Source organism: Mustela nivalis (assembly GCF_964662115.1).
Source record: "Mustela nivalis genome assembly, chromosome: 6".
NCBI lineage: Eukaryota > Metazoa > Chordata > Mammalia > Carnivora > Mustelidae > Mustela > Mustela nivalis.
The window spans coordinates 92,404,548-92,422,221 of NC_139025.1; the positions used below are offsets into that span (position 1 = coordinate 92,404,548).

Below are 17,674 nucleotides of genomic sequence, written 5' to 3' on the forward strand. Positions count from 1 at the left end.
GGGTCCCAAGTTTCTATTCCGTGTACCCTTTTCCCAGGTAAAGTTAGGTTCCCTTTAGTGACCTCTACCTCATGCCATTCATCACCTTGTGAATGGCTCACAAAGCTTATAATTTAAGTGATGGGGGTCAGATCTCCACTTTCTGTCACTAAAGCTGTCACAAAATCAATGGTTTGATGGCTTGCTTGGCCAGTAACCACTTACTAATCTCAAAATCACAAGAGGACAACTATTGAGTCTCCATAGATGAGAAAAGAGAGCTCAAACAGAGTAATAATACAGTAGCTTGCAGCTGGCCTTTGCAAATGTGGTAGGTTAGACTGGTCATCCGCTGATGTTAATAGGTTTTAGGATCCATCTTCAAGGGAAACAGATGGTTGTGAAATGAGTAAGGGCCAGCCAGCCTTTGCATTCCTTCTGTTTGTTTTTATTTTTAACCTGACTTTGTATTTGCCAAAGAGAAGTGGGTCTGCTGACAAGGTAGGAAGTTGTTCACCCTGTGGCTTTGAGACGCTGTTGTGAGTAAGCTGTCCCACCTGCTAGATGGGAGCTCCGAACTCCAGGTAAGCTTTGCTCAGTCTTTCCCAGGAGATTAACCAGTGTCCCAATCCCCTTTCCCAGGTTTCCCTGAGCACCACAGAGGCTGCGCTTGCCCTAAATAGGTACTTATGTTCTGCCGTGCTCCCACTCCTCACAAGATGCGCCCCGCTCTTTGCCGGAACGGAGCACTACACATCTCTCGTCGATTCTACGCTGCAGACCATATACCGGCTTTCCAAAGGACGTTCCCTCACCAAAGCTCAGAGGGACACCATAGAAGAATGTTTGCTCGCCATTTGCAAGTAAGTATACCCCCACCCAAGTTTTTCACCTGCCTGGATGCTTCCCTGTCCACTGCATTTAATTGTGTAATTGAAAAACTGGCGAATCCAGTCTGAGGAAGCTTCCAGGCCTTAGCCATACTCCTACCACTTTCTCAGTCGTCTCCTCGAAGGATATGCTCTGTCCCTCCCCACCCCATTGCCACCAGCTTTCTGATCCCTTCTCCCTTGAGTTCATCTCTCACTGTGGAGAAATGGGGGATGCAGCTCAGGCTCTTGCCCTGAGGCTCCATGGACCAGAAGATGAGACTGTCTTTTAGGCAAGTATTCAGTGTTCAGATGAAGAGCTCTTGTTTTGGTTCTTACGATAGAGCCAAAAGCAAGTTTTTCCTCCACAGCTTCTTCCTTACCCATCTGTGAATGGAATTCAGGCAGTCTTGAGCTGAACATACTTCTAAATTATATGTGTGTGTACAGGCTCTTTTCTGGGCAGAGAACTTGGAGGTGCTACTGGGTTTTTAAAAGGTTTGGCAGTCTACAACTAAAAGCTAAATCAATGTTGCTTATCTCGCCTTTCTCTTAGAGTTTACTTGCATCAACTACCAAGGCTGTGAGCTCTTTGATAATTTAAGAAATTGTTCTCTAATTAGCTACTGCGTTTGCCTGTTTAAGTTTTTTCTGAAGACAGAGCCTTAACCTAAAGACATGATTCCACTAGTGAGGATTTCAGGATAAGTAGCTCAGAAGGCCTCAATTCTCTTCTGATCACACCAGTAGGTGGCCTCAGATTCCACCTACGTACTGGTCAGGTCCAGCTTCATCCTTTGCAAAGTCGAAGGGAAACCTGGCCCTTAGAGATGGCTATAAAATCCACTGCTCCTTCTTTCTTTTATATTCTTTGTACATAATGATTACATTTTGAGTGTGCACAGGCCCTACAACCTCTCGTCACCCAGTGATGAGATTTTACCTTAGATATCTCAATTTATTAACCACACATTTCCTCTTTCTATGTTTTAACTATACAGTTTACCCTTGAGTAACACAGGTTTAAATGGTGCGGGTCCACTGGTATGTGGATTTTTTTTTTCAATAAATACAGTACTCTAACTGTATTTTCTCTTCCTTATGATTTTTGTTAATATTTTTCTCTAGCTTCCTTTATTATAAGAACACTGTGTATGATACATGTAATAGAAAATGGGTGTTATATGGAGTATTATGCCTCCATCGGAAAGGATGAATACCCAACTTTTGGAGCAACATGGACGGGACTGGAAGAGATTATGCTGAGTGAAATAAGTCAAGCAGAGAGAGTCAATTATCATATGGTTTCACTTACTTGTGGAGCATAACAAATAGCATGGAGGACATGGGGAGTTAGAGAGGAGAAGGGAGTTGGGGGAAATTGGAAGGGGAGGTGAACCATGAGAGATTATGGACTCTGAAAAATAATCTGAGGGTTTTGAAGGGGCAGGGGGGGTGCGAGGTCGGGGTACCAGGTGGTGGACATTATAGAGGGCACGGATTGCATGAAGCACTGGGTGTGGTGAAAAAAATCCTGAATACTGTTATGCTGAAAATAAATAAAAAATAAAATTTAAAAAATTAAACAGAAAGAAAAGAAAATGGTTGTTAATTGTTTACATTACTGGTGAGGCTTCCAGTCACCAGTGGACTATTAGTAAAGTTTTGGAGAGAGTCAAAAGTTATACATGGATTTTTTTTTTAAAGATTTATTTATTTGAGAGGGAGAGTTGGTGGGGGAGCACTAAGGTATAGAGAGAATCTCAAGCAGACTGCCACTGAGCACAGAGTCCGACAGGGAGCTCAATCTCATGACCCTGAGATCATGACCTGATCCAAAATTGAGTTGGACACTTAACCAATGGTGCCACCCAGGCACCCTGGAAAGTTATACATGGATTTTTGGCTGGGTGGGGCAGGGGTCAGCACTCCTAACTGCCATGTTATTCAAGGGTCAACTGTACTCACTTTTTTTTTTTAAGATTTTATTTATTTATTTGACAGAGATCACAAGCAGGCAGAGAGGCAGGCAGAGAGGTGGGGGGAAGCAGGCTCCCTGCTGAGCAGAGAGCCCAGTGAGGGGCTCTATTCCAGGACCCTGAGATCATGCCCTGAGCTGAAGGCAGTGGCTTTAACCCACTGAGCCACCCTGGTGCCCCCTGTACTCCCTTGATAAAGTGTGTTATCATTGCTGTGATTTACCCAAGATCTTACTTTAGGAACTAAGTATTCAGTGGCTTAGCTCTGGTGTATGGTTATGGATGAGTGTTTCTTTTTTCATTCTTCCTTCCTTCCTTTATTATCATTTTTTTAACTTGATCTCTCTGTTTTTATTTCACACTGCAGTCATTTGAGGCCTTCCATGTTACAGCAGCTCCTGCGACGTCTGGTTTTTGATGTGCCACAGCTCAACGAGTACTGCAAAATGCCCCTTAAGGTGAACCTCCTCCCTTTAACAGAAACACCGTCCATGGCATGGAGACTTGCCTTGCAAAATGTGACGTCTTCACAACTGGGGGAGCAAAAGACACATTAAATGGATGTGACTTTCTTAAGCTGAGGGCTAGCAAGACACAACCCACCCTATCAAACCCCTTCTTGTCTGGGTTGCAGAGAGTAAATCATTAACTGCTCCAATGTTCTTTAATTGCTTTCCACTGACTAAATGTTAGTCAGTTAGTTAGCAGAAATTAATGAGGGGGACTTGGATTTTTGCACTTTGTACCTTAATTAGGTTTCCAGAATATCTTCAATGTCAGAGCTTTGAAGACTTGGTGATTATTCATTCAAGTATAGATCCTAAGAACTTATAGAACTCATCCATACTGTCCAGTGCCTTCTTTCTTCCTCTATAGCAGTCCCTCTTTTTTGTTTTTTACTCTTATCCCTGCTTTCCTTTACTAATGGAACGTACTGTCAAAGAGCTATCTGTTGTCTCCTTGATGATTTTCTCATTAATTACAAGAGTTTTATCACCAGCACAGGGAGCATCTGGGTCTGAGTGGGAGTGCACCACAGTCAGCTGCCCACCCAAGAGAACCATGTTTTTTATATTTTACCTAAGAGGCACCTGCTGTATTTGCATGTTCATTGTGTCAGCCGTGGTCAGCCACATCTGAAAATTCTGCCACCTGGTGACTTAACAGAACTTTTCCTTCTTCTCAGAAATAGTATAAGCAAGGATTTCAAGATGCGCTTTACTGGGATAAACAGAATGCCCAGAATCCTTTAGTTCCATACTCTGTCTCCGTGCCCAGCAGAAAACAGCTTGTGTATTGTCAGAGATTCCACTGCCCTCCAAGGGCTTGTTCTCTCGAATCTTAATCCCAGTAAGTGTTTTAGCTGAAAACCATGGTTTTCACAGTTCAACTTGGCATTGCTTCCTCAGCAGGCCTGTACAGTCAGCTGGATTCTGGCTCCTGAGCAAGCAGCATCAATAGCATTCAGTGAGCTCACCTTTATGTCTTAGACCAACGGGACTTTTCTTAGAGGATGTGGATCCCACCCGCTGGGATGGGAACATTGGCGCTGTACTTCTGCCCTCTGCTGGCCACGTGTGGAACTCTGGTAACAGGGCCGAGCCGTCAGAAGCCTCAAGAGAAAAGAAAAGCAAGGAAAGCCATGGGCAGAAATCAATGTAGAGAAAATATTCTGACCCACCATATGCTCCCATCATTCCCATAGCAGCATCACTGAGAATCTTCTAGATTTATAAACAAATGTCTCAGAAGGCGTTCTTCCCACCTTCAAGTGCCTGGAAGGTTTTTTCTCTTTGGAAGTAGAAACAGTTTCTCTCCATTTTCCAACTGCGAGGGGCGTATTAGGAGGCACAAGAATTACAGGCAGATTCAGCTCAGGCTAGAGCTCATCAGGCAGGAAAGCGGCCCATTCCCAGTAGTGTCCAGGGGCCTCTCTGTAGCTCACGCAGCTGGTTCAGCAGTTGGTTTCACTCTCATGTTGGCTGTTTGCTATTCTGTTCTTCCCTGCATGGTGCGGACGCCTGTGGAACTTCTCTGCCCCACTCACTGGTACGATCCTGTTCAACCTCCCAGCTTCTGACGAATCACTATGAACAGTGCTGGAAGTATTACTGTCTGCCTTCGGGATGGGGGAGCTACGGGCTAGCTGTGGAAGAAGAATTGCACCTGACGGAGAAGCTCTTCTGGGGGATTTTCGACTCCCTTTCCCATAAGGTAGTGGCAGTACTTCCCAAACAAAGAGGGGGGCCTTGATAACCAGGGAATAATCAATGCCTATGCATAACGATAGCTAATATTATCAGCCTTTGCCACCTGCTAGGGACAGTGCCAATTACTCCATAAGCATATTACACCATCCTTACCTCCCAATGTTCTGGAACAGGAACTCTGCTAATCGTCATTTCACAGGTGAGGAAAAGTCTCAGAACAGTTGATGTTGCCAGACTCACAAGGCTGATTAGAGGGGAGAAGGACTCCCAGAGTAAATTAGAAAAATATGTCCTAGGTTCAGTCTTGACTTACATGCCGCCCCACTCCTCTCCTTCTGACATTGTGTGGCCCTGTTAGCCAGCCTCTACCAAGTTCAGGTATAGAGGAGAAACCCTAACAACTGCTGCGAGGTTGAGACATGGGATTTTTCAGAAGACCGCTTGCCATTCTGGGGAAGGTTCTTCACAGCTACTCGTTTGAGGGGGAAGTTGAGTGAAAATGGCAGGCCTCTGAATCCCAAGCCTCTGCAGAGTCTGAGCAAAGTAAGTTCAGACTCTCACACTTGCCTCCACTCCCCTTAACCCAGGTTATTTAGATTTCTGAGGTCATCGACTTTAAAGGTGGAAAGGAATCGGTCTGGTCTTCTCACCGAAGTCTGGAGCACATGTATAGCTGCAGTTGCTGTTCGCCTGCACTTAAACTTTCTTCATTCCAGTTCTTTTGGTCTAGTATGAGTAGATCAGAAACTGCTCCTCACCCCATGTTATTTGAAATTTCTTCTGGGCCCCATTCAAGAGACAGTGGATGCGATACTGAGCTTCTGCTGGTGATACCAACGTAAGACCCATATCAGCTTGTGAGGGGACTTGCAGAGGTGCTTCTGCCCAATCCAGTCACAGGTTGGGTCAGTTTCTATAACCATCCAACCCTTAGATACACTTGCAATTAACTATTTGGGAGATAACAATTTAAACCTCAATTTAAGGTTTTTCAACTTAAAGCAATGATGACTTGAGGGCTTTGCAGGTCGTCGTTTCATCCTGCAAGGATCACTCAGTTTCCCCCAGAAAGTATCCAAGGATTTACACATTCCCCATTTTGGTTAACTGGGCAAGTGCAAGCGTGTTAATTTTTTTCAGCTGATTGTTGAATGATTCTGCATGGGTAGCTCTGGTTCTCATCTCTGTACTAACATGGCCTTTGTCTTTCTTCACAGAAGTATGACCCAGACCTTTTCCGAATGGCCCTTCCTTGTCTCAGTGCTATAGCGGGGGCCCTGCCACCAGATTATTTAGACACCAGAATCTCAGCCACGTTGGAGAAGCAGATTTCAGTGGATGCGGATGGCAACTTTGACCCCAAACCCATCAACACCATGAAGTGAGTCCAGAATCCTCTCTTAGCTGGTCCTTTATCTTGTGCAGAGGCCAGTGTTTCTCTTTCAGAAGGTGGCAAGAAATGTAAACTTTCCTTCCTTCCCTCCAGCCAACACTGCTGATCATTTCCCTTAACACCACAAGTCACATCACACACTGGATTTTGTCCTCAACTCCTGAAGGTCTCATCCATCCATATCTGATTATATACTGTATTATTATGTTCTGGGCTTTCTTTTGGGGGGTGGTTTATTTATTACAAGAGATGAATGTTCTCCACAAGTAAATGTCGCCTGAGGCACTGCAAGACTTGCCCTGACAAATGATGCAATTAATTTATTAATGAGTTTTTTGACAAAATCTTCATTCTTTGTGAATTAGACCTCTATTGTTCTAATAGCATCGTACATCAAAACAACTCTATAAATAACACTCAGCTGAATTCCAGTAAGACCTCGGGGTATGAGTACAGAACAACATGGGGTCCTTATTTGAAAGACTGGACCCACTCTTTGCCATGCTGGAATTTTGCTGGAATTTTGGAATAACCTTATAATAATGTCTTTTCCTCCCTCCTTCTGGTTCTCCAGCATTCCTCCCTGGTAATGGCTAGGCCACAAATAAAATATTGGGCAACATAGACTCAATTTTGTCTTGTTACAGTTTTTTCCTGGTTATGACGATGTATTGCAGGTCATGCAGTCTTCATCTCTATTTTTTTTTTTTTTTAGATTTTATTTATTTGAGAGAGAGAGAATGAGAGATCACAAGGGCAGGGAGAGTCAGAAGGAGAAGGAGACCTCCCACTGAGCAGGGAGCCCCATGTGGAACTCGATTCCGGGACTCCAGGATCATGACCTGAGCCGAAGGCAGTCACTTAACCAACTGAGCCACGCAGGCGCCCTCTAGTGCATTTTAAATGAAGAACTCTAAAAATGCTTTAGGTAGAGCAGGGAAAGCAAGACCTGCTGTATGAGCCCCTAGGACTTGTGTTTTGTGGCAACAGTTCTCATATGACAGGCATCATAGGAGCCATTCTTAGAGACTATCACCTTTGATAATGTATAAAATTCATCTTTGGGAGAATTAAGTCCACATTCCATCAGCTGGAACCTTGAGCTGAGGGGATGGAGGGAAACAGAATTGAACCTACCATAAAGAAGAGGTAAGGGGCATGGCAAATCACCAGGCTAGGGCCCAAGAGAAGGCAGACGTTGACTTTGGAGAACTTCACCTTGTGCAAATGTAAATGTGTTGGAGGGTGACAGATGATATTAGTAACCTGGATGCCTTCATAAACACTAGAGTAGCTGTTTGCTAATGATGTTCATGGTTCCACGTTATTTTGAGAGTTCCAATTTCTTCACATATACCTCTGGCACCAGTATGGTTCTTTGAGTAATATGAGTGACCAGAGCTATAAGTTAAGCAGAGAATCACCTTATTGCAAGGATTCAGTGACTTAGTATCAAAACCTAACGAAAAGCTGACTAACCAGGCCTCAGGAAGGACAGGAACCAAGGCAGAGTGACCAAATGAAGAACCTTCCAGTAGGATCTCCATTGGATGAATCAGCTGGAAGAGTTTGCTGCCTTAGTCTCAGACATCTCAAGATTCAGATTCCGATGCCAGGGACAGTGAGTCTGATGGCCTAGTCGTATGCCCGTTCTTGGTGACTATTCATGTAAGACTCTGTGCAATGTAAGACTTGTTTCTCAAAGGAACAGATGTCTGCCCTCCGAACCACATTCTAATATTTAAACATGAGTCATTGCATCTAAAAATGTTGACGACCGCCAATATTTTGTAATATCTGCTCTTCTACCTATGCCTTTCTGGCATTCCCAGATTGGAGTGATGGGGTGAAAGGCAGGGTCTTTGGATAAAGGGATTCTCCCTGTCTCACCTGAACTGGTGTGGCCCAGGAGCCAGGGTGGGTCTCTGGAAGCCAAGGGCACGTGGAGCAGCTGGAAGGAGGTAACCTGTGCAGCCGAGCTCCTGCAGGGACGTCCTCTGATGAGATAGGGTGTGTATGTGTGTGGCCCAGCATGGACATGCCATCCTTCCACACAGAAGTTCGCTGTTGGGAATCCAACTTCGGGTTTGGAGCAGCAATCCAGCCTCTGACTGGGGATTGCTGGTGCTGGCTGTCTTCACCATACATCCAGCTCAATTGCTTGGGGAGGTCGTAACGCAGTGGTTTTTTTTGTTTTTTTTGTTTTTTTCCTCATTTCACAGTTTCTCCTTGCCTGAAAAATGGGAATACATCGTCACCAAGTATGCGGAGCATTCACATGATAAATGGGCCTGTGACAAGGTAGGGATTATCATCCAACTGACAATTGTGGGGGGGGGGGCGGGGGTGGGAACAGCCCAACAACATTAAAGGGTCCAATTCTGGAAATCTGCCTGATTTGTCTCAGTGATGGACTGGCTGTGCCAAGAGCATTCATTATTACTGAGCAGCAATTTCCCAGGGTTGGTGGAGGTTAGAGAAATAGGCAGCAGCAAGGGCTAGTTTTGCTTTTTGTACTTCTTAAGAAAATGATTGATTCCGGGAGCGTTAACTCCTTTCTAAACATTGCATTTTCTGGGGTTTGCTCCAAGCACATGCTTGCGTGGTTTTGACGTCAACGCGTAATGCAGGGCAGGAAGCTTTCATTATTTTTTTTCTTGGAATGTACCCTTGGAAAAGCGGAAATAAAACTGAAGCCTTGCCCTCGCATTCTGCCAGCAGACTGAATTTTATTCTAGGGATGATACACTATCTTCCCATGGCGGGCATCGGTAGAATTTCTAGACACTCCCTTATTAATCAGCTTGTCCATCTGGTGTTTAAAATTCCTCACCACATGAGGTCAGGCTGCTTAATGAGTTTAATTGCTCTGTCAGCCCTTTAATGCTGGCAGGCGAAGTGGGAGGCCTGTGCCAAAGCCATCCAGGATTCCTGTGGGCAGCCAGGGAAGAATTGGGGCCATTGCTCAGCTGCGGCTTCCGGTGCAGAACTAGGAAGCCAGGTCCTCTACGAAGCCACAGAAAACCACCTCAGAGCCGTGTGCCCTGGAGCGGAGAAACCTTGATCCGCTGGCTCAGCCTCTGTATTGATCTGGGGTCTGCCTTTATTCTTTGATCAGTTTCTGTTTGGGACTGATGATAACAACAAGCCTTATTAACTGTAGAATGAGCTCGTGCCTCATGATTCTAGAACAGGGCTTGGCACACTTCTTCTGTAAAGGGCCAGATAGTAAACATTTTAGGCTTTGTGGGCTGGGCGGTCTCTGATACAACCACCCATCTCTGCTGTTGCCACGCAACAGTAGTCGGAGGGGACACACAAGAGTGTGCTTGTGTCCCCAAAAAAACTAATTCTACAACAGTGCTTGGCTGAAAGGCAAGCCAGTTTGCTCTAGTTTGCTGACCCCTGCTCTCGAAGGATCAGTACCCCATTTGGCCAGCCTAGGGATCAGGGGAAAGGGACACCTCCATGAATTGATAGCAACAGCCAGTCTCTCACTAAGCCATGTGGATTTTACCTCCTTGGTCCCTTTCACATTTGTGTAGGTCTCTATCTCTGCCATGGCTCTAGTCCAGGCTACAGTCATCCTTGGCCCAGATGCTGGTGATAACATCCTAACCAGTCTGCCCACGTGCATTTTGTCTGTTCTGTTCTTTACGCTGTTGGCAAGTACTAGTTTCAGTATGCAGATTGAGTCCTATTCTACCACTGTTTCCCAGCCCAGTCCTTCTCCTTGTTAAAATCCTTCAATAGCTTCAGACCATTTTTAATACAAAGGCCAAAATCTTAAACGTGGCTTGACAACAGACACTGTCTCCTCTCCAGCCCCATCCCTCCCTCTGCCCTCTGCCCTCTGCCCTCCAGCCACATCCCCTTCTTTTAGTATCTCTGTCTATTCCTCTTTGTCTCCATCTCACACACACACACACACACACACACACACACACACTCCCACACACTCCCCATGAGCCCCTTCTCACCCTGAACCAGGTCCCCATCTGCATCCACACATGCCAACGCCAGTCACCAGTTCATCCTTCAACTACCCATCTCAGTGTGAATTCCTAACATACCCCTTTCCCAGATTTCCCAGATGTAGGCCTTCTTAGCCTCCTATCCATTTCATTCATAGTGTTTTTATAGCACTTTAATATATTTATAAGAATTACACAGTGATGCCAGTTATCAACTGTGCCTCTCCTGATGTGGTATGTGGTCAGTCTCTCTCCCTCTCCCACTAGACCGTAAGCTCCACATTTATAAGGGAACATGTTTGCTCACCATTGTCTAGTGGGCATTGACTATCTAGCAAAGGAAAGAGTATTCTCCCCTGCCCGCAGGAACCTCACAGTCTGGTGGAGTGAACAGATGAAGCCAGTCATCATACAGGTTGTTTAGCTCAGCAGTGGTCAGGAGCACCGGGTTAGAGCACATAACCTGTAAGAGGAGTCCCTAAGTCAATAGTAAGGGTCCAGGAATGCTTTCATGAGTTGGTGACATCTGTACTGTATGCGGAGGGATGGGTCGTTATCCAGGCCCAGGGAAACAAATGTACTGCAGTCCGTGGGAGCAGCAGATGCAAGCAGAGACCAGAGAGAGATAAAGAGGGAGAGAGAGAGAGAGAGAGAGAGAGAGATTGTGTGTGCCTGGTGGCCTTGGAGAAGCATAGTTCAATGTGGTGGGATCACAGAGTAGAGCAGAGGAAGAAGGGTGAGAAATGAGTCTAGAAAGTCAGCAAGATCTCATGATAGCTTTAGAAGCTGTGGAGTTTGGGTTTTACCATTATGACAGCTGGGAGCCAGAAAATCTTAACGCAGCAGAGTGCCCTGATCCGGGTGATTTTAAGAATCTCACCTGAGTGTCGCATAGAAAATGGAGTCCACGGAGAGATGGCGAGACTGGAGGCAGGGAGACCGTGTGGAGGCTGTTATGGTAATCCAGGTGAGAGCTGATGGTGGCCAGAGCTGAAACACTGGCCCAGAAACTAGGGAGAGGCAGGCAAATGAACGGGTCTGGGAAGTTGAACACATGTGAGAGGGTGCAGAGAAGGGGGCATCAAGGAAGATTGCCACATGTCTGGCTTGGAAAGTGAGCGTACGCTGGTGCCATTTTCTGAAATGCAGGGAGACTAAGATGGGGCCCCCCAAGAAGAGTGAAATGCCAGGTTCTGCTTCAGGCATGTGAGGAGGTAACTGTGGCATCCAAGCCGAGCTTAAATAAGTTTGGAAATTACGGAAGACATCTGGGCTGGAATACTGATTTGAAATTAGTCCACCTGTGGACCATGGGCCTGGATTTCATCTACCAGGGAGAATGTGCTCTGGAGAAGGAACAGAAGCTTGAGAAAGAGACACATTAATAAGCGTGTAGAGGCAGAGATTGAGAAAAACCTGCCAGGAGACTTTGGGCTGTGAGGTTATGGCCAGTGGGGGCTCTAACTTACCTCTGTATCCACAGTGCCCGGGACAGAGTCTGGCACCTACTATAGCAGGCATTCCACTGATGTTTGTTGAATGGATTTTGAAACTCTTAAACTTCCATGACTCCAAGGGACATGCATTGCTACAGTTCCGCTCTAGGGTGGGCGGGCACACAGTGCTAATCAAGTCGGCCCCCTCCAGGCAGTGGGCAACAGGACCAGTCCCCTTTGGTCTTTGGCCTTGACTTCCATCCTTGCCTGTAATCATGACATGCTGGTGACCTGAGAAGCATTGTTCTCAGGTCTTTTGAAACCTCCTTCTGTCTGAAACACAAGCGAGTAAGCAGTGAGGACAGCCGCTGAAACAAGAAGAAATAAAGGAGCAGAGTTCACAATTTAGGGGGCAGAGAGCTTTATAGCCTGAAAGGATCAATTAGACACTTTGGGGGGGAATTTCCAAGCTCTTGTCACATCCCATTATTCCGTTTGTTCAGTGAAAATAGAAGCTGGGATTTGGGTCACACAGCAGGGCTCTTTGGATGCCAAGGATATTTGAACTGAGAAACATTTCTACAGAGTCAGAATGGATGGAAATACGGAATTTCCCTGGACGAAAATGTGAAGACCCATCCACTGATCAGGCCTTTCAAGACATTAACGGAAAAGGTAAGAAACTGGATTCTGGTAACACTGAGTGGCCATGCTGATTTTCCTTCCTTGGGAATTCCTTCAGATGGTCAGAGGAGTTCTGGGCAAATTCACTCTCCAGTTGAAGTAAACTGCTCAGGAGCTCACCAGTGGGCAAGAGCCCACGACCAGTTTCCAAGAGCCCCACCTCATGTTCAGTTCTTTGGCTCTGAGCACCCATCAGATGGAGAAGCACTGTTCGGCACTTGGAGGCTGAGCCAAAGCACATTCGTAGTTCATTTGCAACAGGACTAGGAAGGGCTTTTGTTTGACTGTCGATGTGAGGGACTTAGGGCTAGGAGAGCACTGAATTGCTGGAGGAAGTCCAGATAGAAATGACTCCCGGTCACGACAGACAAAGGGAGTAGAGAGAAGAGGCTATAGGGAAATATGGAGAGGTCTTTTGGGTTTTTTGTTGTTATTATTGAGAAATTTGGTTCAACACAACTCCAAATTCCAATCTAGGGATCAGTAAGAGTTCTTTGTAAAGCATGACTTATGTATCATTGTATGGATACTGGCCATCTGCAAAACTGTGTATAGCTCAAGAGAATTCTAAATCTAAAAAATTCTACTTTCAAAGCTCAGAGGAGAGCCTTGTGCTGATCACTTCCACAAGTCCCATCTTAAACAGCTACTAGAACCTGAGGGGTCACTCTCCTATTCTTGTTCCTCTTTCTCCACAAACTAGGTAATGTCTGGTACATTCCCTCTAAAGGCAGGAAGTATAGGATCTCATACTTGAAAACATCAGAAAGACTGATGATGACGTGTTTCAGGGGAGATTCTGCGGAGGGCGTCTTGACCTAAGGACAGGAGGCTGGAGCCCACTGCACCCCCTTCTACCATGGGGGCCAACTTTGCAGGGAGTCAGGCCAGTCAGAGTGTAGGGGTGTGCCTCAAATCTCTTCTGCTCGGATTTTCTTCCAGGAGAAGGAAATTTACCGCTGGCCCGCCCGGGAGTCCCTGAAAACCATGCTGGCTGTGGGCTGGTCTGTGGAGAGGACCAAAGAGGGAGAGGCCGTGGTTCAACAGCGGGAAAACGAGAAACTTCGGAGCGTGTCTCAGGCCAGCCAGGTATGACCGCATGCCCGGGGCCAACAATGGGCCAGTCTTAGAACCCCCAAAGAACTGGTCCCAAGGATCACCAACGATGAACCCTGAGGGTCTTCTGGGAATACATCTTCAGCAGCTGAAGTCAGGATTCTGATAAGAATGAGGAAAACCATGGCCAACCCAGCAATTCTGTCTTTGCTTCTCTAGGGCAACAGCTACAGCCCTGCTCCCCTGGACCTCTCTAACGTGGTGCTCTCCAGGGAGCTTCAGGTCAGTGTTGGTTCCTGCAGGACAGCATATCTTGCTTTCCCAAATCCCTGGAGTGCAAGGGCATATTGTCCTTCCAAGAGTTTTTTCAAGAAGGGGGTGAGCGGGGAAAGAATGCCTTGAACATAGCACCACTAAAGTGTCAGCCTGGAAGGCAGCACACTGGGCCAGAGCCATGGGGCAAGTCTCAGCAGAGTAAGGCAGTTCTCTAAGAAGGCCAGGCTTTGCCCTTCTTCTAGGGACATCATAATAGGTAACGCCTCAGTAAAAGGAGGACACAGCAAATTACTGTATCAACACACAGAGCTAACAACTAGGAGGAAAATCTTATAAGGGCTGGGAGAAAAGCAGTGGAAAGGCCCGTAGGTGGGGGCACTTTCCTTGTCCCAGCAGGTGCCACCAGCCATAGGGACACTTGTGTGTCCCATGATGGGTTCACTCAGGGGCCCCTGGTGGTGCAGGATTTAGGGGCAGATAACCTAGAGGATGAAATTGAAAGTCCTGAGGTGCCTTGTCCCCCTACCCTCCCCTCCCAGGCACATTGGTTGCCAAAACAGGCTACAGCCTGGGCCAGTTACTCCTCAGCCCATCAGACCAAGCCTTTGGACCTTAGAGAAAGTTTTCTTTCCAACATACTCCCTTCATCCCAGGTCACTGTAAAGATGAGTTCTCTTTGAGAAATCTTTGCAGCCATTTTTCTCCAAGATGTGATTTTTAGTCTGCTCAGCTCAAGGCTTTTGGGGATTCTAGACTGTAGCTTGACTCCTGCTAGCATCTCGCTGTCTCAGGTCAAGAATAAAGTCCTGAACTCCTGTGGCAAAGGAAGTGCTGCCAGAATGCAGTTTTAGACGGAAATGTGTGTTTCTCAGAAGTACATCAAACTGCCAGGCTAATAACTTACCAGGGAAGAACAGAATTAGGAACTGTTTTCTGTGTGTATGGAAAAATATGAAATTAATGAGATGCATAAGCAGACTTATTAATGATGGGAGACACTCAGCAGTGTGCTGTGAGCATTTGGTGGTGCTTTGTTCCCAAGGCTGCTTGAAACAGGCTGGCCAATAGGAACACACTTTTCTTCCTTGCTGTCTCTCTGACCGTCATCTCCTTCGTGGGACACAGGGAATGGTGGAGGTCGTGGCTGAAAACTATCACAACATCTGGGCCAAGAAGAAGAAGCTGGAACTGGAGAGCAAAGGTGAGTCAAGTTCTCAAGTTCTCGGTGCCCCCTGCAGGAGGTGAGCTGGGGACAGGTTTGTTTTCTGGGGAGGGGATGCAAAGGAAGAGCCAAATATGTTGTCCCCTCTCACTTTCCGGAGCTCAGGTGGTGGCAGTCACCCTCTGTTGGTACCATATGATACCCTGACAGCCAAGGAGAAGTTCAGGGACCGAGAAAAGGCACAGGACCTGTTTAAATTCCTCCAAGTGAACGGCATCGTGGTTTCTAGGTAAGTCCTCTTCTGGGTGATGTGAGCAAAGTGGGGGTGGGCTTGTGGGCGTGGTCTCTCCCTCTCTAGGTATTTACTCACCTGACGCAAAGCCCACGAGAGGAAGGGTAGCAATTAGTATTTTGAAATGAGAAAACTTTGATTTGGGAGCATGAAGCTGTCTTTTCTGGCCTAAGCAGGACCAGTCAATATCCATTTTTAAAAACTTGTTATAGCAAAGAAATCATGACAAATGATACATATACACCTTAAACATTTAATTTTAAATTGAAACCTAAAAATACACATTCATTCACAAATCTTGTGCTATAGGCCCTGAGACCTTCTCTTTGCTGTTTGATCGACTGGTGTTATAAACTATATCCATAGCGCATCCTCAAAGCTCTGGGACTCGGGCTTTACAAAACAGTGAGGATTACAGCACATACACAACGATAGAAGTATAGTATTCTTCTAGGGTTTTTCTTTACTTTCTTTCTTTTTTTTTTTTTTTCAACTTCCTCCCCCGTCTTTTACAGTTATCTCCTCAGAGCTAATTCAGAAACCGTGTATTTGGAAGCAGTTTCCGGCCTTTGTAAAATATGCAACTTAGCTCTCACAGAACCAGTGGTCCTCTTCACACTCTTGTTGTTTTATACGCTATTTAATTACATAATAACAACAGTATACCTAACTGACATAAGCAGTGTTTGAATGAAGAGAACTGATTCTTTGGAAGGAGCAACTCCAGTCCATCAGGATTCCTGAGACCTTTTATCTCAGACTTAGGTCTGTCAGAATTATCTAGAGGAGGGTTGTCAGTGAGTGTGGCCTTAGCTGCTTAAGTCTTAAAGGTAGAACCTGTTTCCATGCTGGTCTGATGACGGTAGTGGGCTGTGCTCCATGGGTCATGCTTGCTGAGTCCCTTGAAGGGTGAAACACAAGTCAGTGTTCCTATTCTGATAGAGCCATTCCCCCTAAAAGAAATATTTGCTGAGCCAGCTGCTGTTTCTTCTTTCAGTGTCCTACAGAATTTTGTCACTGAATGGCAAAAAATAAATTAATTAAAAAATAAATAAAAATCTATTTATCTATTGTAGCCCATATGAAAAAATAACAAAACTTATTTGCCATATTGTCAAGCAGGAAAGGTCAGACAGCAGGAGACTGCCTCTGGGGAAGCATTTGAGAAATACTCCCTTGGTCATTTTAATCCTGGTCTTAACACCCAGGGGAATGTGTACTGTGATATGCTGATAAATAACTTGCTCACAGAAATGAAAAATTCCTCTTTCCCACAACTAAAAAAGAACTCAAGGAGATGAGAGGGAAAGGGAAAAGATCATTGAATTCAGCAAACATATCCTAGTAGCTATAATTACCATGTGCTAGACCCCACGGAGGGCGCTTGGGTGTGCAGATGAGGAAGCAAGAGCCCATCAGGGAGGAGAACTCATTTCCCACCACCCACTTCTTGAACTGTTCCATCCTCAGCTTCCCCATCTCTCCATGGCAGCCCATTCTTCCTGGTGCTCAAGCCAAAACCTTTGCTCTTTTCCCCTGACCCATATCCAATCCTTCAGGAAATCCTGATGGTTCTGCCTTTTTTTTTTCTTTTTAATTTGTTTTTAAGATTTTATTTATTTATTTGACAGAAATCACAAGTAGGCAGAGAGGCAGGCAGAGAGAGAGGAGGAAGAAGGCCCCCTGCTGGGCAGAGAGCCCTATGCGATGCGGGGCCTCCATCCCAGGATCCTGAGATCATGACCTGAGCTGAAGGCAGAGGCTTTACACCATTGAGCCACCCAGGCACCCAGTTCTACCTTTAAAAGATATCCAGAATCTAACCCTTTTACACCCTTTCCATGCCGTCACCATCTTTCCTGAAAGAGCCTCTACCCCGGGCCCCCTACTTCAACACTTATCCCCCATAGTCAGTTTTAAACCTAGCAACTAAAGTAATCCTCTTATAATGTAAGTCATTCCCCTGGTCAGAACTTTCCATAGCTTCCCATTTCAGAGCCAAAGCCAAATTCTGAGGATGGCCCATAGGTCCCTAATGATATACTAACCACCTCATGCTTCTCACTTCCCCTCCATCCACACTAGCATATCCCTTCAACTCAGCATGCATGCTTCTGCCTCAGGATCTTTGCACCACCGCTCCATATGCCTGGAAAGTTCTTTCCCCAGATGTCCAGATGGCTCACCTCTTCACCTTCTCCAAACCTTTACTGCAGTGTCCTCTCTCCATGAAACCAGCACTGACTGCCTTCCCCGTTCATCCTCTCTTGGGCCTTTTCGTACTGCTTGATTTTTCTTTTTTTCATAATGCTAATTAGCTTCTCGCATCCCACACGATTTATACTTCGGTTTATGTAGTATGTG

The 17,674-nt window shown here is 45.9% G+C and overlaps 1 protein-coding gene across 1 annotated transcript in view; it reads left to right on the forward strand.

Annotated features, from left to right (window-relative positions):
- Window positions 1–17,674, forward strand: part of RYR3 (ryanodine receptor 3) — a 502,250-nt gene that overhangs the window by 394,568 nt on the left and 90,008 nt on the right. Inside the window, exons 48-57 of the mRNA XM_082736877.1 lie at window positions 622–842; window positions 3,195–3,285; window positions 4,901–5,041; window positions 6,255–6,418; window positions 8,653–8,731; window positions 12,426–12,515; window positions 13,467–13,613; window positions 13,800–13,862; window positions 14,982–15,057; window positions 15,184–15,307. Coding sequence (XP_082593003.1) covers window positions 622–842; window positions 3,195–3,285; window positions 4,901–5,041; window positions 6,255–6,418; window positions 8,653–8,731; window positions 12,426–12,515; window positions 13,467–13,613; window positions 13,800–13,862; window positions 14,982–15,057; window positions 15,184–15,307 — 1,196 coding nt within the window. The remainder of the gene's footprint in view (window positions 1–621; window positions 843–3,194; window positions 3,286–4,900; window positions 5,042–6,254; window positions 6,419–8,652; window positions 8,732–12,425; window positions 12,516–13,466; window positions 13,614–13,799; window positions 13,863–14,981; window positions 15,058–15,183; window positions 15,308–17,674) is intronic.